At 43.2% G+C, this 27,721-nt stretch overlaps 1 protein-coding gene across 1 annotated transcript in view; it reads right to left on the bottom strand.

The window, feature by feature from the left end:
* LOC126248717 (dedicator of cytokinesis protein 3) overlaps nucleotides 1-26,996 on the bottom strand; it is a 1,129,652-nt gene extending 1,102,656 nt beyond the window's left edge. The window contains exon 1 of the mRNA XM_049950022.1: nucleotides 26,880-26,996. Within this exon, the coding sequence (XP_049805979.1) occupies nucleotides 26,880-26,916 (37 nt within the window). The 5' untranslated portion in view covers nucleotides 26,917-26,996. The remainder of the gene's footprint in view (nucleotides 1-26,879) is intronic.
* Between the last annotated feature and the right edge of the window lie 725 nt (nucleotides 26,997-27,721).

Genomic DNA, 27,721 nt, shown 5'->3' with positions numbered 1-27,721 from the left:
GAATATTTACTTCGTCTTCTTTGGTGAAGGAGTTTCGGAAAACCGTGTTTAATAACTCTGCTTTAATGGCACTGTCAACAGTGACTTCACCGTTGTTATCGCGTAGTGAAAGTATTGATTCCATCTTGCCACTGGTGTGCTTTATGTATGACCAGAATCTCTTTCGATTTTCTGCCAGATTTCGAGACAGAGTTTCGTTATGGAAATTATTAAAAGCATCTCGCATTGAAGTACATGCTATATTTCGAACTTCCGTAAAACTTTGCCAGTCTTGGGGATTTAGCATTCTTTTGAATTTGGCATGTTTTTTTCGCTGCTTCTGCAACAGCGACCTGGCCCGTTTTGTGTACTATGGGGAATCAGTATCATGACTTATTAGTTTACGTGGTGTATATTTCTCAATTGCTGTCGATACTATCTCTTTGAAATCATTCCACAACTTTTCTACGCTTACATGACCAGATCGAAAGGACCGAATATGTCTCTTAAAACGACGTTAAGAGCATTTTATCAGCTTTTTAAAATATATATACTTTGCGTTTCTTTTTCATGGTTGTAGGTGTTCGGCATTCAGCCTAGCAACAACTGCCTTGTGGTCATTAATCCCTGTATTCGTCACGATACTCACAATTTGTCCACAATTATTTGTTGCTAAGAGGTCAAGTATGCTTTCGCAACGATTTGCGCTTCGAGTAGGCTCATGAACTAATTGTTCAAAATAATTTTCTGATAAAGCATTCAGTACAATTTCGGATGACGTTTTATGCCTACCGCCGGCTTTAAGCGTATATTTTTTCCAGTATATCGAGGGTAGATTGAAGTCACCACCGACTATAAGGTGTATGAGTGGGGTACCTATTTGAAATGAGACTCACGTTTTCTTTGAACTGTTCAGATCCTTTCATGATGTTGTAAACGTTGATGAATAATTCTAGTACCTCCTCGCTTTCAGTGCGAGAAACTTCGGGGGTTTTCGGCCGAGCGGTTCTAGGCGCTACAGTCTGGAACCGCGCGACCGCTACGGTCGCAGGTTCGAATCCTGCCTCGGGCATGGATGTTTGTGTTGTCCTTAGGTTAGTTAGGTTTAAGTAGTTCTAAGTTCTAGGGGACTAATGACCGCAGCAGTTAAGTCCCATAGTGCTCAGAGCCATTTGAACCATTTTTTGGGTGTTTTCAGTAGTGCTGGACACGAATTCTGAACTCCGACACAAGTGCAAGAAAAATCTCATTATTTTAGTCATTTCGTTATTTACAGTTGATTTCATTTAATCGACAACAAAAAACATTGCTCCTTTTAGCGCCACGCACTATAGCTCTATTGGTTCCCTATTTTGTCGCAGGAAGCATTTTCACACCTGGCCAAGAAATGTTTACATTGATAAGCTAGTTTAAAGTGCTATAATAGTTAGATCGAATGAAATAACAGAAAAGTTTTCCTGATGCTGTATTCAAATGACGAAATAAAAACTCTGGTACCCCATCAAGCTTTAAACGTAACGATCACTGGCCTTATTTTATAGATGATTCTGGTCGTAAGCTGTTGGGTTTGAACGTCGTAGCAGTGTTCCAACAAGTAAAAAGAGACAGTTATCTGTCTTTCTTGAATTGTCTTATTTACTTACACAAAAAGCGACAGGAACATAACTAAGATGTAACTGGATTTCTTAACTAGTATACGAAAATACGTACCGGTGGGTAAACGTGCGAGGAAAACTAATGTATCGGTATTTTCCATTTTTATTTTCTACATTAATTAGTTTACATAAGCAAACATGGAATGTAAATCTTTTAATAAGGTAAAACATAATAATATAATGCCATTGAATGTAGCATCTTTACATTCCCTTTCGCTCGTGGGTTCCGTATGGCGGTCGTTTCTAAAACCGTGAAAATATACTTTATTGTACAATACATTTACACGCCTTAACAAAAGTTATATGCCATATTATTGTTAAAAAAAGACAATTACTGCCATATTCGATCGCTGTACTCTTTGAGTAATTAACAATGTTGCACATCCGTATATGAAGCTTCGTAACACTGCAAATGTTTCTGAAAACTTGTTGTTAGACGAATTGTTGTGCTTTCCGGTTCTTCAGCGTGTTAGTAAAACTGAAATTATATACAAAACCTAAATAGTATAAATACATGACCCTAGAAGCCGGTATGAAATTAATGGAATTTTAAAAACTTGGTTGGTAGGTACTTTTTTGTATTCTGTATTTCATGCAGTTTAATTCAAGCTTTCTTTTTACAGTTTTAGGGTCACAGCTAGTATAAAAAAGTTTTTTAAAAAATTGTCTTGCGACAAGGATAGGCGTAGCATAATGGTTGCAAACAGCCGCCCCTATCAGTATCGTCACCGTTGCGAATCCTCGCATGTTGTATGTTATTTTTAACGCTTATGCTTTCTAGATTCGTTTTTTATCACAGGTATTACTTTAATCAAGAGAAAATTTTCAGTATGAAAGAGGGGTCGAGGAGAAGTCATACCGTGACCTAGTAAGTGTATATAACATGTTACATAATGTAGAGAAAATAGACGAGAATAATACATCACACCGCACATTGAAAAATATGTGACCGACTGCACCACTTGCACTACAGATACAGATACAGACGGCAGTTGAATGTAATACTGTAGCGAAGATGATGACTTCATTCGCGATCATTTTTCAAGCGATGTATATAAGCTAAGTACTGAATAAATAAAACTGGTGACATTTATTCAATGAAGTAGTTGTATTAACTGAGAGTGCTTTTTTCAACAGTTCTTCAAAATTTTCTGCAACAACAAAGGTTGGAACAGCTATATATTCGGGTTCCTTTGACAGCGAGGTCGTCAAAGAGCGAGCTCACACACGGACACGAGGACCGGATCCGCTGTGTAGGTTTGATGCACTCCACTCTAGCTATCATCCGGATAGTGCAGGGAAACTACAGAAAACTGAAATGGGGAGAATACGACCGGGATTTAAATACTCTTATTTCAGGTTGTAAGTCCAGTGCATCACATCGTTCGATCTGTCTGACAGAAGCGTAAACCTTTAGCATATATTGTTTCCGTACTGTGTGCACTTGTAGCGTGCAACCTACCGTGGCAGCTACTTTGATGACGACGACCAGGAGTTGGAGCGTACTGGACTGCCGGTGCATGTGGGGAACCGCGTCCGGCAACAAGGCAACACAGCCACACATACGCACCATGTGTACAACGCGACACTTGAGAGCTTTACGCAGCTTCTATGACGCATTCGGCTGAGTTAAATGTGTCGCAGCAGCACGCGAGAAATTCGCGTTCTGCTACGAGTTTCGTGACTCGGTCCATCAACTGGGCATTTAAACCGTGCTCCTGTTATAAATGATAGTGAAGTTGCCATTAGATGTGTACAGGAATATCCCGTTACTAGCTGTTCAGCTACTCTAACAGTTCATCGTGTTGAGTATAAAACCTTAACGCGTACAGTCTGAAAATATGGTTCTGTGGGTTTTGTAAGTCAGCTCAGTTACAGTTTTGGTCACCTAAATATGGGTTTTAGGCCGTCTGTTTTTCAAGCCTGCCAAATAAATTATGCTGTGGCACGTAACCGTAAACTACAAGATAAGTCTGCCTAACGATATCTTGCCCTGCGTTCGCACGCATTACTCGCTGCCGAAATGGATCTTTGCTGTGTGCCAGATACTCGGCGTACCAAATAAACTCTAAATTCTCAGTTACATTCAAATCAGTATCCTGAACAAGCCATTAAATAACCTGCACATGTCACAGTCATTAAACGTGTCAAGTCGGCTCTAATATACAAAATGCTCATTCTCGAATGCTTCTTCGATGTAAAGCATCTAAGGGATTAGGGTATTCTTTTAACAATCCTCAAACTTTTCATTTTCGCTGGCAACCAGAGTTCTGAGTTTCCTCCAGTGCAAACAACGACATAATACCGTAAACCTGCCACATAAAAATTTGACTGGAGACTCTATGTAGATTGCCTAGCGTACAACACATGCCAATCACTTAAATCAGCGCAGCCTCACAGGAATTACATACGGTGAAACGCGATTTATCGCTTTAAAAAATGAATATCGAAGTTCCACGGTCATGTGAGGGCGCTCCTGACGTCGCGTGAGGTAACGGATACAATTTGTCAGTATTTATGGCGTACGTACCCGTCCGTACCGCATTTGCGAAATAAGTAGGCGCTAGGGTGCCGAAATTTGCGCGGGCACCAAATTAGCGAGCGGAAATTCAGAAAATTACAAAAAAAAAAAAAACTAGGTTACTTGTCAGTTCACGAGTTTAGCAGTTTCCTCTCCTGACCACCAGAATATAAAATCCTTATCCTTGGGGCCACACCCCACAATTAAGGACATCGGTCAATAATAACCTTACAGCAGCCGGTACGCTTGAACTGGTTCACCGTCGTGGCAACGATTAACTTCCGTTGCACTACACGTTTAGAACAGCGCAGTAGCCAAAGGAAAAAATAAGAAACACGTGATAGCCCGAATGCGAAAAGAGGCAGCATTCTAAGGCTCTCCTTTTCGTACTACATTTGCCCCTCAACGCAATGTTCTTATGGTGACGAATGTGAAACGGGTGCGGTCTAGCCAGAGATTTAAAAAAAAAAAATGGCTCTGAGCACTATGGGGCTTAACATCTATGGTCATCAGTCCCCTAGAACTTAGAACTACTTAAACCTAACTAACCTAATGACATCACACAACACACAGTCATCACGAGGCAGAGAAAATCCCTGACCCCGCCGGGAATCGAACCCGGGAACCCGGGCGCGGGAAGCGAGAACGCGACCGCAAGACCACGAGATGCGGACAGAGATTTTTCGACAATTTTGTTATCACATACGACAAACTGGACGTAAAGTCTGTAATTTCGGATGCCCGCATCTCGTGGTCATGCGGTAGCGTTCTCGCTTCCCACGCCCGGGTTCCCGGGTTCGATTCCCGGCGGGGTCAGGGATTTTCTCTGCCTCGTGATGGCTGGGTGTTGTGTGCTGTCCTTAGGTTAGTTAGGTTTAAGTAGTTCTAAGTTCTAGGGGACTGATGACCATAGATGTTAAGTCCCATAGTGCTCAGAGCCATTTGAACCATTTGAACAAGTACAGCGAAGTTCTTAAGTCGAAGGGTGCCAGTATACTACGCAACAGATTTACAACAACATCTGGGAGATGTAAAATAACGACTTTGATGAATGACATGTTGTACACACATAGATAAGGCTGCATGTTTTATTTTTTATTTTTGTTTTAGTCGGACCGGTATCGTGCAACATGCCCACCTTCTGCGGCCGAATGATTCATCAGTGTGCCTTCACAGAATTTCTGTGATTTTTTTAAAATTCTTTAACTGGTTTTCAGTAAGTCATCGTTGTGTAAACAACAAAAGAGGCAGCCTTCTCATGTTTATAAAAACACGTACTTCATCAACTTCACAAATGCTTCAAAACCGTGAACACAAATATAATGACATTACCATAGCAAATTACAAATTGATGTTATAATTCTGCGTTTTCCGATTTTTAATGCAAGTAAAATCTTTGTGAAATTATATGTAAGAGCACATTTGTTCGAATTCTTGAGAAAAAATTCGCCTGTTCGATAGAGCAACCCCAAATCAGTCTACTTCGGAATCTGTTTTATCTATATGTATTAACAAGAACAGTAAAACGCGAAGAGTAAAAAAATGGTTCAAATGGCTCTGAGCACTATGGGCCTTAACATCTGAGGTCATCAGTCCCCTAGAACTTAGAACTACTTAAACCTAACTAACCTAAGGACATCACACACATCCATGCCCCAGGCAGGATTGGAACCTGCGACCGTAGCGGTCGCGCGGTTCCAGACTGAAGCGCCTAGAACCGCATGGCCACACGGGCCGGCCACGAAGAGTAAACAGTACTTCAGCAGCGACTGAGCAGCACTGTTGGTCCATGATGGTAGCAGTCAGAGCAGGCCATGACAGTGGTGTCCCTGCTCCATTATTGGTTATTCTTCCTGTTCTAATGTCCGTGATAATACATATTGATAAAAAAATTCTCGACTTAGGCTAACTTGGGGCCCCTCTATCGAACGGGCGCATAAAATTCTGCCTTAAAAATAATTTTGTTTGCAATGAGAGTTGCATGAAATATCTGCCGAAGCGCCAGAGGAAATGCGCCTTACGGCTCTTAGGAGAGACACTTGTTACGTGATAGGGTGTATCACAAAGAGTCATCCGATTTCAGAAGATTTTATCTTGTACATGGATACAGAAAGAAATTAAAAACTTGCGGCAGATTTTAACTTGCGCTCAGGACTACACAGTTTTTATTTTTTAAAAATCCATTTAATTTTACAAGGGTATATATTTTACATGAATGTACATATAAAATTGAGGAACTTTTCACAATTACGTTTGGCATCAAAGAATTGATTTATCTTTCAAAACATTCAACGTGCCCTCCACCGGACATGCGACAAGCATCCAGAAGATAGTCAAACTCGTCCCAAGCTTTTGTGAGAGAGTGTGGACATCATTTCGCTTGCCTCAGGGCATCGCAGTTCACCGAAAATTCTTATAAGGGTACGCATACAGACGGAATCTTTCACAAACATCCACAATAAAATCACATACCGTGAGATAAGTTAACCTAGACGCAAACGATATAACGAGGGATCCGTACACCCTTAGACCGATCCAGCGTTGCGGCAGCTCATTGTTAAGAAACGCTTTTACAGAAAGATGCCAGTGCAGTGGTGCTCCGCCTTCTTAAAAATATTATTTTCGGCGTGTTTTCGCAGTTGTGGGAAAAGCCAAACGAGCAAGCGAGCTAGCCGCACTAACCAGCAACTTGCAACCAGCACCAAGGACACTTCATTTCGCGATGTCTAGTTAAAAGTTACCTCACGTTTCTATAAGGGTTGTTCAGTAAGTAATGCAAAACACTTTTTTTCTGAAAGCAGGTTGGTTTTATTCAAGATTCCAACGCGCCACATTATTCCCCATTCTTTTGCCTACAAAACCCTATTTTTTAACATAATCTCCGTTTAATGTGACGGCCTTACGACACTAGGAGTCGCACCATGCCCACACGGTACCACTCCATTGGCCGACGTCGGAGCAAACGTCTTGCTGCATCAATAAACTCCCAATCACCCATGTACTGCTTCCCGCGGAGTATATCTTTCATTGGTCTAAACAGATGAAAGACAGAAGATGTGATTCCGAGCTGTAGTGTAAAATGAAGTTTTGTGAGCTCCTCTCGGCTGCACAGGCTTGCGTGAAACCTTGCATTGTCAAAGAGAAGGAGAAGTTCGTTTGCATTTTTGTGGCGACGAACACGCTGAAGTCGTTTCTTCAGTTTCCTGAGGGGAGCACAATACACTTCCGAGTTAATAGTTTCACCATGAAGGAGGACATCAAACTGAATACCCTTCAGCGGCCCAAAAGAACGTCGTCATGACTTTACCGGCTGAAGGTACGGCTTTGAACTTTCTTTTCTAGGAGAGGTTGTGTGGTGCCACTCCATGGATTGCCGCTTTGTTTCTGGTTAGAAGTCATGAACCTATGTTTCATCGCCAGTAACAATGTTCGATAAAAAATTGTCTCAATCGACCTCGTAACACACAAGCAATTACGCACAGGTGGTCCTTCGTTGCTCTTTATGGTCTTCTATTAGGCGGCAAGGAATCCAGCGGTCACACACCTTTCTGTACCCTAAATGATGGACGATTGTGTCAGAACTACCAATAGAGACGTCCAGTTGTGCAGCGAGATGTCTGACTCTGATCCGTCGATCACCTCAAATGAGAGTGTCCGCACGTTCCAACACAGCAGGAGTTACAATTGTGTGCGGTAGGCCGGCACGCAGGAGATCGGACACGTTTACGCGATCTTGTTGCGATAACAGACGCTTCGCCCAACGAGCCACCGTGCTTTTGTTCACTGCCAGGTCTCCGTAGACATTCTGCAAGCGCCTATGAACAACTGCTGGTTTTCCGGCTGTTTGGAATGCACCTCTTAATGACAGCTACACTTGTAGCTTAAATCTACACTACTGGCCATTAAAATTGCTACGCCACGAAGATGACGTGCTACAGACGTGAAATTTAACCGACAGGAAGAAGATGCTGTGATATGCAAATGATTAGCTTCTCACAGCATTCACACAAGGTTGGCGCCCGTGGCGACACCTACAACGTACTGACATGAGGAAAGTTTCCAACCGATTTCTCATACAAAAACAGCAGTCGACCGGCGTTGCCTGGTGAACCGTTTTTGTGATGCCTCGTGTAAGGAGGAGAAATGCGTATCATCAAGTTTCCGACTTGGATAAGGGACGGATTATAGCCTATTGCGATTGCGGTTTATCGTATCGCGACATTGGTGCTCACGTTGGTCGACATCCAATGACTGTTAGCAGAATATGGAATCGGTGGGTTCAGGAGGGTAATACGGAACGCCGTGCTGGTTCCCAACGGCCTCGTATCACTAGCAGTCGAGATGTCAGGCATCTTATCGCATGGCTGTAACGGATCGTGCAGCCACGTCTAGATCTCTGAGTCAACAGATGGGGACGTTTGCAAGACAACAACCATCTGCACGAACAGTTCGACGACGTTTGCAGCAGCATGGACAATCAGCTCGGAGACCACGGCTGCGGTTACCCTTGACGCTGCATCACAGACAGGAGCGCATGCGATGGTGTACTCGACGACGAACGTGGGTGCACGAATGGCAAAACGCCATTTTTTCGGATGAATCCAGGTTCTGTTTACAGCATCATGATGGTCGCATCCGTGTTTGGCGACATCGTGGTGAACGCACATTGGAAGTGTGTATTCATCATCGCCATACTGGCGCATCACCCGGCGTGATGGTATGGAGTGCCATTGGTTACACGTATCAGTCACCTCTTGTTCGCATTGACGGCACTTTGAACAGTGGACGTTACATATGAGATGTGTTACGACCCGAGGCACTACCCTTCATTCGATCCCTGCGAAACCCTACATTTCAGCAGGATAATGCCCGATCGCATGTTGCAGTTCCTGTACGGGCCTTTCTGGATACAGAAAATGTTCGACTGCTGCCCCGGCCAGCACATTCTCCAGATCTCTCACCAACTGAAAACGTCTGGTCAATGGCGGCCGAGCAACTGGCTCGTCACAATACGCCAGTCACTACTCTTGATGAACTGTGGCATCGTGTTGAAGCTGCATGGGCAGCTGTACCTGTACACGCCATCCAAGCTCTGCTTGACTCAATGCGCAGGCGTATCAGGGCCGTCATTACGGGCAGAGGTGGTTGTTGTGGGTACTGCTTTCTCAGGATTTATGCACCCAAATTGCGTGAAAATGTAGTCACATGTCAGTTCTAGTATAATGTCCAATGAATACCCGTTTATCATGTGCATGTCTTTTTGGTGTAGCAATTGTAATGGCCAGTAGTGTAGATCTGCAACCAAAATGACAGATGATATTGCGACCGATACTGACTTTCTTTCTGTCCTGGATTACATCGCGGTCATTGCCATGGAATCGAACATGATCGTATTTTTTTCAGTTACCCTATATACCATACGGTAACAGTTCTTTACATGTATAGTACAAGTTTCATCGAGCACCGTCCTGGCCTGCACTGACTGCTGCCACTATGCAACAGCAGCGCTGCTCAGTCGCTGCTAGAGTACTGTCTATTCTTCGTGTTTTACTATCCCTGTTAATACACATCGATATGACAGATTCTGAACTAGACGGATTTGGGCTTGTTCTACCGAATGGGTACATAGAATTCCGTTTAAAAATATATATATTTATTTTGTAATTTGGAACAAACCTATGCTTTCCGTCGGCACTGCGCACATTTCAGTGCTTCTTTCTTCACTGTCTTGTACGCCACAAAGTTGGCATGGTTATTACCGGATGTGGCATGGTTAGTTAAAGGGGTTACCCGATGCATCTCCTATCACCATCTCATTACCCCCGCCTCCCAGGACGCAATATGTGTACCCTAACAGTCTACGAACAGTGTTATTCACGTGAAAGGGAGAGAAAGTTTTCTAAATATTTGCGAATCGCGTAACTGAGGTGGGACTTGAGTACCTGTCTGGTATTCACCTAGTGGACGAGTAAAGCCGCCGAAGAACCACATCCAGTCTGGCCGGCACACCGACCTCGTCGTTAATACACCGGGAGGATTCGATCCGAGTCGTGCGCACCTCCCGGTCGCGGAAGCGGCGCTTTAACACGCACAACTATAAAGGCAAGTATTTCAGTGCCCCTTTACGAGAGAAAATTCCTCGGTGACACGTGAGATCCAATGCAGGTCCTTAGAGCGGTAGTCACAGACTGTAACTGCTCAGCCTCGGAGGCACACTATGTAGTGACTAATGGATAGTGAATGTGAAAGCTAGCAACAAGATGTACATCACAAAAAATGGTTCAAATGGCTCCGAGCACTATGGGACTCAACATCTTAGGTCATAAGTCCCCTAGAACTTAGAACTACTTAAACCTAACTAACCTAAGGACATCACATACACCCATGCCCGAGGCAGGATTCGAACCTGCGACCGTAGCAGTCCCGCGGTTCCGGACTGCAGCGCCAGAACCACTAGACCACCGCGGCCGGCGATGTACATCACGATTCTCTAGGTGAATACGGCGTTATATTGTTGCGTCGCTTCGTTCGGTCATCTAAAAGCCCATATTTCATGAGAAACGGAAGTTCTAACCATAGATTATGCCTTAGTTGGAAACTATATCTGGCGTATAAAACGAGCTCCTCGTCAGGCCGTGAAAGCCCAAGGAATGTCTACCGGCTGCCGTGTCATCCCATGCCTTGCGGCGTCATACGCATTCGGCCTGGACGGGAATGTGCTCAGCACACCGCTCTCCCGGCCGTTTTGCAAGACTTTCCAGACCATGGAGCCGCTACTGCTCGGTAGCTTCTCTACTGGCACCAAGAGGCTGAGTGCAACCAGTAACAGTCCTCCAACCAAGGAAAAATTCTTGGCAGTACCGAGACTTTAACACGGATCCTCCACATGCAGCCATCTACGCTGACCACTCAGCTACGGAGACGGACCATCCGGCGTATAACCACTCAAGACACGGTCTTAGAAGCAATTCTGTGCGTATTGGTAAGTTTACACGCCAAGTATATTAACCAACTGATGTTCAGCCGTCCATGTCGTGTAAAACGCTCACAAGTTCGAAATGGTTGGAGAGTAACAATTTATTTCCGTACTGAAGTATTTTGTAAATGTTATCGACAGCAGTCATCAAGGAAAAAAACCTATTCCACAAAGGACTGGAATAGCGTAATATGAAGTAGCAAATAAGAGTCATGGTAGCAGAAAGAAATCCGGATACTCGGCGTCGCAGCGACCGCAGCACGAAGTTCTGTCAACTTATTCGCATTCGTCTAACACCAAATGAAAACAAAGAGAGAAAAGCGAGTAGCTCTGCGAAGTTACGTTTTACTCTGATTATCACGCGACCTACAAAGTCCGCAGTCCAAACTAGACTGAGCGAAATACCTGCACAGCCCAGTGTTTGGAGCACACAAACTTCCAGTGCGAATAGGTACATGGTTACCATTAGTGAGAGAGAGTCCACGCATACTAAAATTACATAATCTATTACTGATTTCACATAGAAATGACGTCATCGAAGGTCCGCAGTCCAACTAGCTCGCCTCCATACTGTGTAGGGTGATTTTGATGTGTACGAATGTATATAAATCTTTTCTCGTGAAAGTCAATATTTTAGTTTTACTCCCTTTTGTAAACATTTTGCTGTTTCAACGCACGTCCTCATCATCTGCTGCCTTTCTGCTATGTTTATACGGTAGCTGTTTCTGTTTTGACCTCTTGAGATACCTCTGAAATATCTTGAGTAATAATTGCTAGCCTGCTATTGTAAATAATTTATTTAACGATTGGTTTCGTAGCCTAGAAGCCACATCATCAGGTGAGATACGGTGAATCATGACATTAAAGTTACAACATGACAGGACCGAACATTCCTCGTCTTTGAATAAATGGTCGGCCCTGATTCGCCATATCTAACTTGATGATGTGGCTACGAAACCAGTCGTTCAATAAATTATTTACAAGACCAGTCACGCGCTTATTATTCAAAATGCCTACTTATGGCTGCGGTTGTCCCTTGTACAAGATAGTGGGTAACTTTTGAAATAGTGGTCGTGATGAAATGACAGTCTATGATCACCAGTCTCAGCAAAAAAGTACATAAGAATCAGGATCCTTAGCAACGAGTGAGGATGTGCAATGGTTCACACATCATAGTTGTAATTGGGAGAAGCCGGGCTGAAATCCTCGGCCGGCATTCCTTATTCAGAATCTCCGTGGTTTCTTACACCACTTCACGAAAATCCAGATCGTGCCGTCAACAAGGCCACGCGCGATTCCCTTCCTCATCCTAATTACACGAATCTGCACTTCTCTGACATAATCTATAAAGATGCGACATTAAACTCTGAACATCTTATGAAGTTTAAATGGTCAGCAAACCAATCAATCTAGGTATTAATGTTTATCTCCTGCTAGTTCCAAGTGTCATACACTTATCATTACTAACGCTTTCGGCTATATAGTTCTTTCTTCGATGGTGTTAAGCTCAGAGAAGATGAAATGAGATTGCAGCTGCTGTATTTTGGCCACTCTGGTAAGTTTCACAGATTTCTGAGCATTTAAACGTTATATCAAGACAGCCACAGAGTTTGGAAAAAAAAAAAAGAATTTATGAGAACATTGCTTTCTCTAATTACGCCTCTTTCGTTTACTTAACGCCAACGGTCTTGGCGTATGGTAATATCGGTTCCCTTCAGATCACCGAACATAAGCGCTATCAGGCTTCGTTAGCGCTTGGATGGGTGACCGCTCGGGTCTGCCGAGCGCTATTGGCAAGTGGGGTGCATTGTGAGGCCAATTGATGAGCTACTTGACTGAGAAGTAGCGGCTTCGGACACGAAAATTAACAACGGCCAGACGACAAGCTTCTCCATATCAGCATCCAGTGACGCCTATCGCCTGAGGATGACACGACGGTCTGTCAGTACCATTGGGTCTCCCGAGGCCTGCTGCGACGGAGATAGGAGTTGGTTTACCTAATATCATAACTGCTACATGAATTTCCTTCGTCTTAATACCATGTAACGCCCCACAAGTCTCGATAATATATCAACCACAAGTCGCTGTGGAGTTAACTAGCGAAGATACTGGAGTGGCCGTAATTCGTCCAGACACCATTGCTGCTGTTCCTAATATTTGGATCATCGTTCCCGATCGCTCCAAGTATTTTCCAGGGGCCTCAATATCTGGGACTACCACTCTCAATCGAACTGCGTGATTTCTCCTGATCGTTCCTAACACCAAGCCGTCACAGTTTCAGCTCGTAGGAAGCGAAATTGTCATTTGAAGGGCAGTTTAAACTCAGTCCTCATAATATGCGTAAAAAGTTGCTTCAAGTGTTTATTTCGTGCATGTTTTTTGCTGGGCATTCGCCCTGAAGAAGAGTTGGGAAAGGCCGATGTTGACGTCCTGCAGCAATTCATGCTTCGCTGCAATCAATTTTCAGACACGAGCTGCGATGAACGACATTGGTGCTGAGTATTCGTGGTCATCTTTTGCTCGCAGTGATAAAAAAATTCCTTGGAAATGGTGGTTGCTACCATTGATGGTCGTAAAACTGCGATACACACGCAAAATTTGTTTCTTTTATCATGTAGACTAAAAGACCATCACCAGTTTCTGCTACTCTATCACACTATGTTCACAGTCTATATTAGACTGTGCTATCTTTACGTCTTTTGCTGTTCACGATGAACAACACAGGCAGTGAGCGGTATAACACTGTTATTCAATCAATCATCTAATTTATGAAAAATTTTTGCCTTTAAAATCTGTCATTAAGATATGATACGCAAAGACTATATGGAAAGTGTGATATGTGTGACGTTAAGAGTGCTTTAATAATGATTGTTTGTAACTTATGTTAAGAAATATGTGAAACGTATAATTTACTAAATAATATTTTGTCATGGATTAATGAAATGAAACCGTTCGTGTAAGTAATTTTATATACTTGTGCAAGTTGTCATTTGTATAAAATGGCACACACTTAGGGACAATGTATAGGATACCTGTTATGTAAAAGAGAGTGTTTTTATACTGCACGGAAGTTATTGTGGGGAGCGTAAAAGGTGGCTTGGGTTTTTGGCACTCTACTTGTAGAGCGAGCAGGGACGAGAAGAGACAGCAACACTCGGACGCAGCAGGAGATGCCTTGCCTGGAAATTGTTGCGCAATAGCCTCGGATGACAACCGCTGAATTATTACGGCTTTGGTACAAGTTGTTGAGCTATGTTATGGACGTTAAAACGACGCCAAGAAGAATTAATTCGTCCACACTTCAAGTAACTTGTACGCTGTTCTACGGGTAGTGTTGCCGCAGTTACTATCCGCCAAACCAAACGACGACAACCAACCGGTTAAAAACTGTATAATTAGAATTTTACAAGCGTGAACCATTAATTCGAAATTAACTTTTTTTGAATAATTAATTTGTTAAACATAAAATTTAGTTCATTCAGTTATTTTATTCTTAATCATTCACCTATATAGGGTCCTTTGCTGGTGTTTTATTATTGCGAGTAAATCTCCTATAAAAACAGTTGAAGTGCTTTATTCAGTATCTGCAAATACGTATTTTCATCTTTGGATAAATGTCTGAAAATAAAAAATACGTACGATTTACTCAAACCATTGTTCTCCATTCGTGGTAGATGGGGCAGTAATCGACAAATATTAAGTATATCTGGTTTTGCAATTAAGAAACTACGCATTTGATTCTACATATCATATATGATGATATAAGTATAAACTTTTGTTAAATAAGGGTTGGTATTTATGTTCGGAATTTACTTTAGTGTTGCAAATTTGGTTTTATAGTGCAATAGCCTGGTTAGGAACTACGTTTAGCGTCAGCCAGGAACAACGACGTTGATGTAATAGTTTAATCGGGATGGTTGATATCGGTGAGTCTCCATGGGTCACTGGGGTGCGTCATTCCCCACTTGCCTCCCACCATTGCGGTGCGTCATTTTGATGAGTCCCCTTGCCTCTCACTATTGCGGTGCTTGATTTCCGTGAGTATACATGGATATTTTACCTTATTGCAAATGTGGTGACTGTATTCCGTTGGCAGCGACTTAGCGGCCAGCGAGAGTTACGGCGGTTGGATGGAAACACACACGGCAATCACTAACCCACATGGCGGCGTTCGAGAGCGGCCGCCGAAGTCAAGCATTCCAGTGTTTTGGGGACTGACCACAATTAACCCCGTAGGGAACAGAAAACTACGTAACCATGCAAGTAGCTTATTTACCAGAAATGTCAGTGACTAGCCATATTATTTGTACTGGAACATCAATATCAACCGTTAGAACACAAAGGTTTACATTTACATCGTAAATTAAATGTAAAATCCAATTCATCGGTTCTTCATTGCAAAAACAGGCACACTTGATATTTGTTGGTTAAGGCACCATCTACCACGAGTGTGAAACAATGGTCTCAGTAAATCATACGCGTTTTTTGGCGTAGAATCCGAACATGTAATAAAAATAGAGAGTTCCATTTTGAAAATACAAAGTTGACCCCGCCCACGCGTGATAGTTAGGATGTGGCCAGCTGCAGCACACACATATGTCATTTACTTTTCACCTGGAACATATTTTTCGTACGATGCGTCGTTTTCGAAATATTTGGTTGCCTTGAGGTAAAAAATGTGAATGTCGTGTGACTAGGGCCACCCGTTAGGTAGACCGTTCGCCGAGTACAAGTCTTCCGGTCTAACGCCACTTCGGCGACTTTCACGTCGATGAAGCGATGATGATTACAGGATAACGCAACACCCATTACCTGAGCGGAGAAAATCTCCGACCCAGCCTGAAATCGAACTCGGGCCCTTAGGATTGACATTCTGTCGCGCTGACCACTCAGCTACCGGGGGCGGACGTTGGTTGCCTACAGGTAAACATACTACATGTACAGCCAAGCCCTCCACTGCCAGTAATTTCTTTCAACTCAGGAAGACTCTGGGCGTTGTTAAGCTGATACAACACATAAAATCTGGATACGCAAAGAATATATACTCATCTGTATAAATCTGTCGGCTTTCGTGACGGTTGTCATAAAATCGCTAGGGTAAGTAGGCAGCATCGTTTTCCTGTTCTACTAATTCGACATTTCGATATCTCTGTTTGGATCTTTTTCAGGAATCTTCTGAGTCTGTACAACTAGAAGCGGCAAATTACATGGCGACATGAATGATTTGGTCGCTCACCAGCTTTTTCCCATCATGGAATTGCACTGTGGGCCGTCTATCCTATGGTATAAACGATGTCAGCGGACGGCAGTCCGTATCATCAACACGTTGTTGCCCACGTCAACTCACAGGCGACTGTGGTTCTCTTCGAATGGATGTGCTCAAGGTAAACTGTTCACACGGCGGCATCCACGATCTGACTGCAATCAAACTGAATTCCTTTACTAATGAAAGCGAGTCCAGAGCCTGAGGCTCAATAGAGAGGATGTGCCAATAACAGAAAACAAACGTTTCACACTCTTCCATGATAATAAAAATCTGTCATCAGCTAGTGAACATGGCGGAAAACGATCGTCTGCGTGCGTGCGAACGCGTTTTATAAATACACTATTGGCCATTAAAATTGCTACACCAAGAAGAAATGCAGATGATAAACGGGTATTCATTGGACAAACATATTATACTAGAACTGACATGTGATTACATTTTCACGCGATTTGGGTGCATAGATCCTGAGAAATCAGTACCCACAACAACCACCTCTGGCCGTAATAACGGCCTTGATACGCCTGAGTATTGAGTCAAACAGAGCTTGGATGGCGTGTACAGGTACAGCTGCCCATACAGCTTCAACACGATACCACAGTTCATCAAGAGTAGTGACTGGCGTATTGTGACGAGCCAGTTGCTCGGCCACCATTGACCAGACGTTTTCAATTGGTGAGAGATCTGGAAAGTGTGCTGGCCAGGGCAGCAGTCGAACATTTTCTGTATCCAGAAAGGCCCGTACAGGACCTGCAACATGGGGTCGTGCATTATCCTGCTGAAATGTAGGGTTTCGCAGGGATCGAATGAAGGGTAGAGACACGGGTCGTAACACATGTGAAATGTAACGTCCACTGTTCAAAGTGCCGTCAATTCGAACAAGAGGTGACCGAGACGTGTAACCAATGGCACCACATACCAACACGCCGGGTGATACGCCAGTATGGCGATGACGAATACACGCTTCCAATGTGCGTTCACCGCGATGTCGCCAAACACGGATGCGACCATCATGATGCTGTAAACAGAACCTGGATTCATCCGAAAAAATGACGTTTTTGCCATTCGTGCACCCAGGTTCGTCGTTGAGTACACCATCGCAGACGCTCCTGTCTGTGATGCAGTGTCAAGGGTAACCGCAGCAATGGTCTCCGAGCTGATAGTCCATGCTGCAGCAAACGTCGTCGAACTGTTCGTGCAGATGGTTGTTGTCTTGCAAACGTCCCTATCCGCTGACTCAGGGATCTAGACGTGGCTGCACGATCCGTTACAGCCATGCGGATAAGATGCCTGTCATCTGGACTGCTAGTGATACGAGGCCGTTGGGATCCAGCACGGCGTTCCGTATTACCCTCCTGAACCCACCGATTCCATATTGTGCTAACAGTCATTGGAGCTCGACCAACGCGAGCAGCAATGTCGTGATACGGCAAACCGCAATCGCGATAGGCTACAATCCGACCTTTATCAAAGTCGGCGGCATCTCGTCCTTACACGAGGAATCACAAAAACGGTTCACCATGCAACGCCGGTCAACTGCTGTTTGTGTATGACAAATCGGTTGGAAACTTTCCTCGTGTCAGCACGTTGTAGGTGTCGCCACCGGCGCAAACCTTGTGTGAATGGTCTGAAAAGCTAATCATTTGCACATCACAGCATCTTCTTCGTGTCGGTTAAATTTCGTGTCTGTAGCACGTCATCTTCGTGGTGTAGCAATTTTAATGGCCAGCAGTGTATTCAGGTTAGACATACACTGTCTAGTCACATTAATATGACAACCTGTCAAAAGCCTAAATAACAGCCTTTTTGCAGCGCGTGCCGCTGCGAGACGTGCAGGAAGTCAGTTGGGTTATGGAAGGTACCGACAGGGATATAGATACATGCCGACTGCAGTGTCGTGGCCTGCTGCGCTAGATATTTGGCTTGAGGATCAGTGGCGCGAACAGCCCGATAGAGGTGGCACCACAGTTTCTCTGTTGGGTTTTAATCCGGGGAGCTTGGTGTTCAAGAGAATTCGGTCAACTCATCCCAGTGCTCTTCGAACCACGCTCGTACACGTTGCATTGTCCTGTTAGTAGATACCATCGTGCCTGCATGTTGGTATGGGTATGGTCCCCATGGATAGATGCATACTTGTGTTCATTCATTGTGCCTTCCAGAATGACGAGATCACTCAGAGAATGCCACGAAACATTGCCCAGAACAGAGCATAACGCTGGGTGTTTTCTTTGACGTTTCACGCCGTACAACCAAACGGCCGTCTGTTTGATGGAGAATAAAACGCGGTTTACCTGAAAAGACGATGTGTCGCCACTCAGTGGACGTCCAGTCGCGGTTCTGACGTGCAAACGCCAGCCTTCGTTTCAGATGAACGGCAGACGGTGTGGTTGTATAAACCAGGTGCCTCCTGCGGAGACCCAAACGCAGCAACGTTCGCTGAACGCTTGTTGGAGGGACAGTGTTGGTAGCCCATAGGTTCATTTGAGCAATCAGTCATTCAAAAGTTTCATATCTGTTCACCCGTACACATTTCCGCAGCCGTCATTCATCCCCGTCGTCTATGGCCCGTGGTGCACCACAGTTGCTTCGGTGCCAGGTTTGGACAGCGACGTTTTCCCGTGCACGGTATACTTTGACCACAGTTTACGAACTCAGCCGTTTCGGAAATGCATCCAGCCTTGGCCAGAAAGCCAGTAATCATGTCCCTTTGGACGTCAGAACAATCGCTTCGTTTCCACATTCCGCGTTCCCCCGACACGCTTTATACAGAGGGGTCCAAAAAAATATATCCACCCCATAAATGTCCATAACTGGCAAACTAATTGACGGAGTTGTCTCATCTTTGGTAGTGTAATAGTTTGTAGTTCCGGCAATCGCCACACAAGCGTTGTATTGCGTTGTTTTGTTTTGTCAGATGACAGTCGTCAGATAGTCAGTGTTCTGTTCTTAGTTGCACCTAGTTACTCGAGTAAACATGGCTGGAGCAAGGCTTACATTCGATGAAAGGAAGTCAGTTTTGAAGTGGTATTTTAAGTACGAAAACATTAATGAGGTTCAACGGCAATGGCGAAATGAGTATCAAACAGAGCCACCGACACGTTTAACGATTCGTCGCATTCGAGACAAATTTGAAGCCGAGGACTGTGTTAAAGATGTACACAAACAACGATCTGGACGACCTATAACAGTAACAAGTCCAGCTAACTCCCGTCGTGTGTTACAACAATTTACTCGCTCACTACAGAAGTCTGTGAGACAGTGTGCCCGTGAAACTGGAGTGAGTCACTCAAGTGTTCGGCGAATTTTGAAGACATCAAAGTGGAAGTGCTACATCCCACGATTGCTACACGCAATGAACGAGGACGACCCAGATCGTAGAATGGAGTACTGCGAGTGGTTTACTAACATGGTGCGCAACGATGAAGAATTTGCAGAGATGATTGTGTGGTCTGACGTGGCACAGTTCAAACTCAATGGTACAGTAAATCACCACAATTGCATCTACTGGGCCGCCGAAAATCCGAACGTCCATGCAGACAAAGCCGTGTATTTGCCAGGAGTAAATGTGTGGTGTGGGTTGTCTTACCGGGGCTTGAGGTGTACCTTCAGAAGCTTCAGACATCCATTTTACCTGCCATCCGAGACTTGTATGGAGACGGAAGAGTTTACTTTCAACAAGATGGTGCCCCACCCCACTACCAAAATCGTGTTAGGGCCTATCTCGACGAAAATCTACGAGGAAGATGGATTGGCCGTAGAGGCGCTGTGAAGTATCCACCACGTTCCCCAGACCTAACTCCTCTGGACTTTTACCTGTGGGGAACACTAAAGGACGTCGTTTATCGACAAAAGCCACGCACATTGGATGAACTTCGAGAATCCATCGTACACTCATGTGCAAATATCCAACTGAACACGTTGCAGTCAGTAGTTGGTGCTGGAGTTCGGTGGCATCGTTTGTGTGTGGATGTTAATGGTGACCATTCCGAACACCTTCAGTGATATCTTTAAGTTGGACTTTAAGCTACACTTTCGCCAAAATGAGACCACTCCGTCAATTAGTTTGCAAGTTATGGACTTTTAAACAGTGGATACATTTTTTGGACCCCTCTGTATACCCTCCACTGCTAGTGCTGCCGTCTGTGAGTGGTTACTGCACGTTGATGTCGAACATAGGCGGCGGTCACATTAATATGATTGGTCTGTGTGATTTAGATGTATAACTACGCGAGAGGAATGGAATAAACAAGAGGCTTGTAAGGCCGAAGGAAGAACTGGGCACGGTAACGGCAGTAATGGAAGCAGGAAGAAAAATAAATGCACCAAGGTTAAAACAGTGGAACATTACTGGTTAACGGATATGAAACACAGGAGAACAGCAGAGGAACAAAAAGTAAGGAGGATGAAGTGTTTTCACCACGAATCCATGGTCTGTTCTGTGATATTTCCTAGTACGTCCAACATACAGAATCATCTCTGTTACAGAAAACGTTCTTCAATTACAGTTTTCTTACGAACCCCGTGAAAGAAACATACTATGCTACTAGCCTCTTCTCGAAAAGGAACAGGTTATCTTTTGAGACATCGCGTGTGAAATGTCTGCAGCATAGCCTTCCTTCGTCATTAGGTTGTCAGCACGCAGATGTGTTGGCGTTAACATCCACACAAAACGAAACCGAGCGCAGTAGCGTGCGCAGAAGAAGGCGCTCTGCAGTTCGTAGACCGCGGGCGATGACAGCTGCGGCCGTCTCTGTAACAAGGAAGTGGGCACGGATCTACCAACGCTTCCTCTCAAACTGTCCCGACATGCGCCGTTAGCTAGACAGACGCCGAGAGGACGCTAGCTTTCCATGGCAGAAGCAGTGAATTCTTTCCCGCTGATACTCTCCCTGCTAATACTTGTTCGTATTCACTCAACACCACTCTCGAATTTCAGTAGCGATGGAAGCATTACAATGGCAGCTTAGTAAAAGTTGCTTTTTACAGAGTGACGTAGCACAGCAATAAAGACTTCAATCGGGGGGAGTGCGCTAAAAGATGCCGCTCCTACCAGTGTGACGTACATTTTTCATGGATCACCTAAATTACATCAAGAGTACACCGGAAGGATAATCAGGGTTTAACGTCCCGCTGACGACGAGGTCATTAGAGACTGAGTAGGAATTTGGAGTGACAAAGGATGCGAAAGGAAATCGACACTACCTTTTCAGAGGAACCACCCCGGCCTACACCTTACACTATTTGGGAAATAACGACAAGCCTAATTCTAAATGACCAGACGAGAATTTGAAGCTCTATGCTCCAGAATAGATAGATAGGTTCATGTCCCATAGATAATTTGCACAATAAATCGTAATGACGTGGACCACATCATTTTACATTCTCATCGCAAACTGATTTGTAAATATGGGTACATGCTGAACATTTATAGGTTTTTTATTATTTAATATGCAGATGTGAGTTACAGCAACAGAAATTCTTCTACAAACAGGCTGAGTTGTCAAGGAGAAACTTTATCAGTTTGTTTTCAAATTGTACTTCGCTGTCTGTCCGATATTTTACACCATAAAGTAAGTTATCAAAAATTTTAGCTGCGACACTGTGCATCCCCTTTCGTGCTAAATACAACCTTAATGTAGAGTAACGAATGCTATTTTTCCTCCTGGTATCATAATTAAGTACACCATTGTCCTTTTGGAACTGCAGTGTATTATTTACAACAAACTTTATGAGGTAATAAATATACTGTGAAGCAGTAGTCAATATGCCCAACTCTTTAAACAGATGTGTCGTGGGTGTGCACCAGTATTATTCTTACAAAACGCTTTTGAGCAAAGAAGACTTTCTTTCTTAAAGATGACTTACTCCAGAACATTATTGCTTATGACATTACTGAATGAAAATTCGCTGAATATGTCAATATACTGATTTGTCTCGCCCGATTTGCAATGGTTGGTTCCAAGTGCAACCGTGGCTGAACTAAGTTGCTTTTTCCAGTTTATAAAATGGCTCTGAGCACTGTGGGACTTAACATCTATGGTCATCAGTCCCCTAGAACTTAGAACTACTTAAACCTAACTAACCTAAGGACATCACACAACACCCAGTCATCACGAGGCAGAGAAAATCCCTGACCCCGCCGGGAATCGAACCCGGGAACCCGGGCGCGGGAAGCGAGAACGCTACCGCACGACCACGATCCAGTTTATATTCTCATCAGTACGGCACGTAGGAATTTTGAAGTTTCCACCCTATTTCTTATTTCCTCACCTAGATGTGCAGAACTAAATATGTTGTACCTTTTTAAAATTGAGGGTGAGACCATTCGCAGAAAACCGGTCAATGATACTTTTAAGAATACTGTTTAACCGTTCTTCTGTTTCTGTACACATGCTTCAATTGATTACAATACTAGTGTAACTTACATAAAGTACCATTCTTGTTGGTTGTATATTGGACTACAGATCGTTTACATGTATGAGGAACAATAGTTGACCTGAGACTGAGCCATGGGGCACCCTATATGTGATTTCTCACCAGTCAGAATAAAGTCCCCAGCCAACATTTGTTGAATTACTAAGTACAACTTTCTGTATTCTTTTTGTTAGATATGATATTATCCATTAATTGGCTAAATCATCACTCCCATAAAACTTCAATGTATATAGAATAATACGAGTGCAATGTCTCACCACTGCCCAAACTCCCTCGGTAGAACGCCGTAACTAAAGGAGAAGGAAGATTAGCGTTTACGGTCCTTAGAGACAGAACTCAACCTTGGATTGAAAAAGAAAGAAAAAAAAAAAGCTTGTGGTAGGAAATCGGTTGCGGTCTTTTCAAAGAAACATTCCCGACAGCCTGCCGGTGTGGCCGTGCGGTTCTAGGCGCTTCAGTCTGGAACCGCGTGACCACTAAGGTCGCAGGTTCGAATCCTGCCTCGGGCATGGATGTGTGTGATGTCCTTAGGTTAGTTAGGTTTAAGTAGTTCTAAGTCCTAGGGGACTGATGACCACAGATGTTAAGCCCCATAGTGCTCAGAGCCATTTGAACCATTCCCGACATTGACCATAAGTGATTTAGGGAAAAAAAACAGAAAACCTAAATGTAGAAGGCAGGGCTGAATTTGGGCCTTATTCCTACCGGATAAATGCCACAGTGGTTCCTAAATTATGCCACAACCGTTTTTCTTCCATTATTTTCCGTCTGAAACTGTGGTTTGCCTATGTCGATCTTTATTATGATGATGGTGCAGGAGGTATCAAATTCTGTTAAGTAGGTCTACACCGTTATACTTACGAAAAATAATAGATGCTTTGATACCTTGGTAGATATAAATCTGACGTCAGCTAGCAACGCAGCAACATACTCGGCACCTTGCATTCAGTCTGCTGAAGAAAATCTTGTTTTGATACCCAAAATCGTTTGTAAATAATTAAATGTGTCACTGTTACGTGCAACCTCTTGTATATTCAGGGTACTTGATTCAGAATATCTGCAAAGTCCTCTAGTTTCGATATAGTACTTTGCCTCTACACATTCCAAGAGTCCGCAGCTCGTGGTCGTGCGGTAGCGTTCTCGCGTCCCACGCCCGGGTTCCCGGGTTCGATTCCCGGCGGGGTTAGGGATTTTCTCTGCCTCGTGATGACTGGGTGTTGTGTGCTGTCTTTAGGTTAGTTAGGTTTAAGTAGTTCTAAGTTCTAAGTTCTAGGGGACTGATGACCATAGATATTTAGTCCCATAGTGCTCAGAGCTATTTGAACCATTGAACCATTCCAAGGGTTCTTAATGATGCGCAAATAAAACCTCTGTAGGGCTGCTTTAATATTTTATCACAGAACAATGCGCAAAACCAGGGACAGATTCTATTTGTGAGTCGAGCAGATGATTGTCATGTCAACCGGTTGCCTTACCAAAGACAATTCTTGCAGAGCCTGTGGGGGGATTTAGATATCGGTGGACGATCTAGTCTTTCTTCTTGTTATCTTCCGCGTATTATCGCGTTCTGAGGCAACGTCTCTTATCACTGCCCTTTATGATGAACTAAGTTCCCAGTAATGGTGTTCAGTTTCGTCACATCACAAATAATAGCAGCAGGCCGCACATGGTACATTTAATGAAGGTGATCATTCACACCATGTGGCTGCCTTTTTTAATTACAGTTATAGCCGATAACTTGATCAATCTGTGTATGTACTTTATCTGGCACAATCATGAATAACATTCCAGAACTTCATCTTCTTGGAACACATTTGCCACTTCCACGTAGGCTCTCTGAAAGAATCACATCGTTTGCTGCCTCCCACACTTTAAACTAGCGTGCCTTGCTAGTAACGACTCGTTTAACATTGCCTTACCGCACAACAAATTCTGTTTAGTGTCCTGTGACTGCTCAATCTGAACATTTATAGATGTAGCTGGATCGCAGATTAACTCCATGCGGCAATTACAAAACTGTAAGGAAATGCAAAAGTACATGATCAGTGACGTTCGGCAGCAGTTCTGGACCACTCGTTCACACGTAAGTGCGAAAAATACTTATACTTTCAAACAGTTCTCGCACCAACGATCAGGGTTATCGGGATATTACTCCCACGATCTAAGTAATTTATTATTTACAAATATTCTGTATTGTGTATCATGCGTTTCAAAGATATAATTGATCCTACAAAAACTGCGCAGAAGTCTGCAATGGATGGGTGTACAAGACCACGGTTAAAAATGGTCCTTGAAAATTGCATGCTCAGTGAACGACGAACCCCAACGTAAAGCGCCTACGAAAACCATTCGCCGATCGGTCGATGTGGTTGCAAATCTCGTATCTGCCCGCCTTTGATCATCAGCGTTGGGTACGGAAACACGTTGCAGTCCCAGTTCCTGCGAACGTTTCAGCTGGCTGGGTTCCGAAGCACCGATCACGGGCCGATGCGCAGTCTCAGACTCCCTAGCTCCCACGTATTTTCCCCATCGCTGCCGGCGCAGCAATTAATGCATCAACATATTGCACCGAAGGCCGGGGTCCCCAAAGAGCTGTCCAAAAAATGTGGTAAATGAAAAGATCCAAACTATACACTGCCATTTGTTCTAAAATTTCTAATATAATACTTAGAAACATTGTAGAGTATCTAGCTGCTACATGTGAACTCCCTGTAACATGTATAAGGTTCAATAAAATTATGCGTGTGACAATGAATTGTTCGTGAAATAAAGCTACACAAAGAAAAAGCAAATGTTGTATTGATTTTATTCTAAGCCGTCTCGACAAGCGTAAACTCATACGCACTGGTAGTGGCACGCATCTACAAAATGCAAACCTCATACTTCTAAATTTTTTTTCTGTAAATTAACTGTTACAGATATAAAAAGTATATGAGTGCTTAAGTTCTCGGGATGGTAATATTAACTTTCATAAATTAAAGTGCTTCGGATAACAAAGGCACTTTTTATCAGTATTTTTTTCTAAAAAGAGGTCCTTCTATGACCTGCTTCTCACATTTTTGCAGTTCATTGCTATTTACGCTCGTATCACACGTCTGCAGACTCGTCAGCTGTTAGTTCATCTTTAGCGAAGTATAATTTGCTTACACCACACTGTCCAAATAATTTGGGGCAAGATACAATAATCAACATTAAACTATCGCTTATACAACCCCTCACTATACAAGTGCATGTGCTTCAGTACTGCCTGTAACATAATGACGATATATGTTTCATCCTGAGTAGCAGACTATTAACAGCTTTTCAAACATTAGAGCCAACTCGCATTACTGATGCCACCGAAATAAGTTAATTAGTGTTGGAAAAAAACTTCAACATAAATTTCAAGTCATATTTCGTGCACTTTCGGTTACTTTGCATTTCTTTTCTGATCATTTAGGCAAGTGTCCAGCATATAACTAAAGATTGAACTATACTGACATAAAGCACTGGAGGAGATAAAAGGTATATTCTATATAAATACAAATGAGTGACAGCGCGGAAACATTAATTGCACGGGGATGTCATTGCATACTTTCCGTATACATTACATATAAAAGCTCCTGTTGTTAGCATTCCGTAACATAACGGCAGAATTACCAAATAGGCTGAACGTAAATATTTTGTTTTTACGAGTTACATTTGTAAATTTAGAGAATCACTCTTATTCAGATTTGTTTGTAACAAATTTTATGCACGTCTTAACATGCTTTACCGCTCAACAAAAACGTCAACTTTTAAAAAATAAATTACATGTGCAATAGAAGAATGTGGCAGCTAATAAGCCTAACAGTTACAAAGCCAAAACAGTAGAAATAAATATGTTCTGAGTAAATGATACACACAGCTATGTAAAACAAACAACGGGACTTGAATGTAGTGACAGATGCCGCCACTTCGATGCTTCAATGCTTCGGTGACAGTACACTGAAAACGTAATTATTCCTAGGGTTCAACTTTAGAAAGACGTGTCGGTTAGAACTGAAGCTCCTTTAAAGCGTCATGACTTACCAACGCCGTATTTTTTATTAACTGTTGTCGTCCACATCGTACGCGTACGCTTCCACTCAGCAAAACATCACTTCACTCCCACCCCATAGCTTGCACGACACAACTAGCTACATCGGTGCACTGTCGTCGGGTAATAATTGCAGTCGAGGTCTGTAATGTTATCGATAACTGAAAGTCGACAGAAATACCGATCGGTCGTAGGTACAGGTATCGATTAATAGTAATTTAATTAGCAAGGAGTTTGTGTGGAATGAATTGTTTGAGGAATTAGAGTGGTTTATTTGAATAAATAAAATCCTAAGTCATGTAAAAATGCCTGGGAGGTGTGTCTTTGGATATGTTCCTGTATATCTCTGATTTCACGTTGTATTCATTTCTCGACGATAAACATCAACGCTTTGCAACAAAAAACTAATAGTACCCGCTGCAGAATGTTTTTGAAAAGTTGCATTAGTTCACCCTGTTATTTTTTATGTATGTAGCAGCGCATTTGGTTTGAAAGAAGACTACTGATTCAAGATCGACTTTCGACGCTACCTTCTTAAATAATTATGATAGTTTTTGACAGTTTTTATTTCGCAAGACGCCTAGAAAGTCAGTCTACATAAACTATGGTTAAACTGGTTTTCAAAATAATCACGGCTGAGACACTAAATTCACGTATTTACACGACTCTCAAGATATTAGGCTACATACGCAAATAATTTGATTGTATTTAGACTTTTCAGAGGCTAGATATCTTGGTTAGACCGGAAAGCTAACAAAAGATAAATGGTTGATATAAAATATGCAGTAGGGTACTGCAAAATTCTTGGCAGTCAACATCATAAATAGTACCCTTC

This window comes from Schistocerca nitens, chromosome 3 (genome assembly GCF_023898315.1).
Source record: "Schistocerca nitens isolate TAMUIC-IGC-003100 chromosome 3, iqSchNite1.1, whole genome shotgun sequence".
NCBI classification, from domain to species: Eukaryota; Metazoa; Arthropoda; class Insecta; order Orthoptera; family Acrididae; genus Schistocerca; species Schistocerca nitens.
This window is presented reverse-complemented; position numbering and strand designations above follow the sequence as displayed.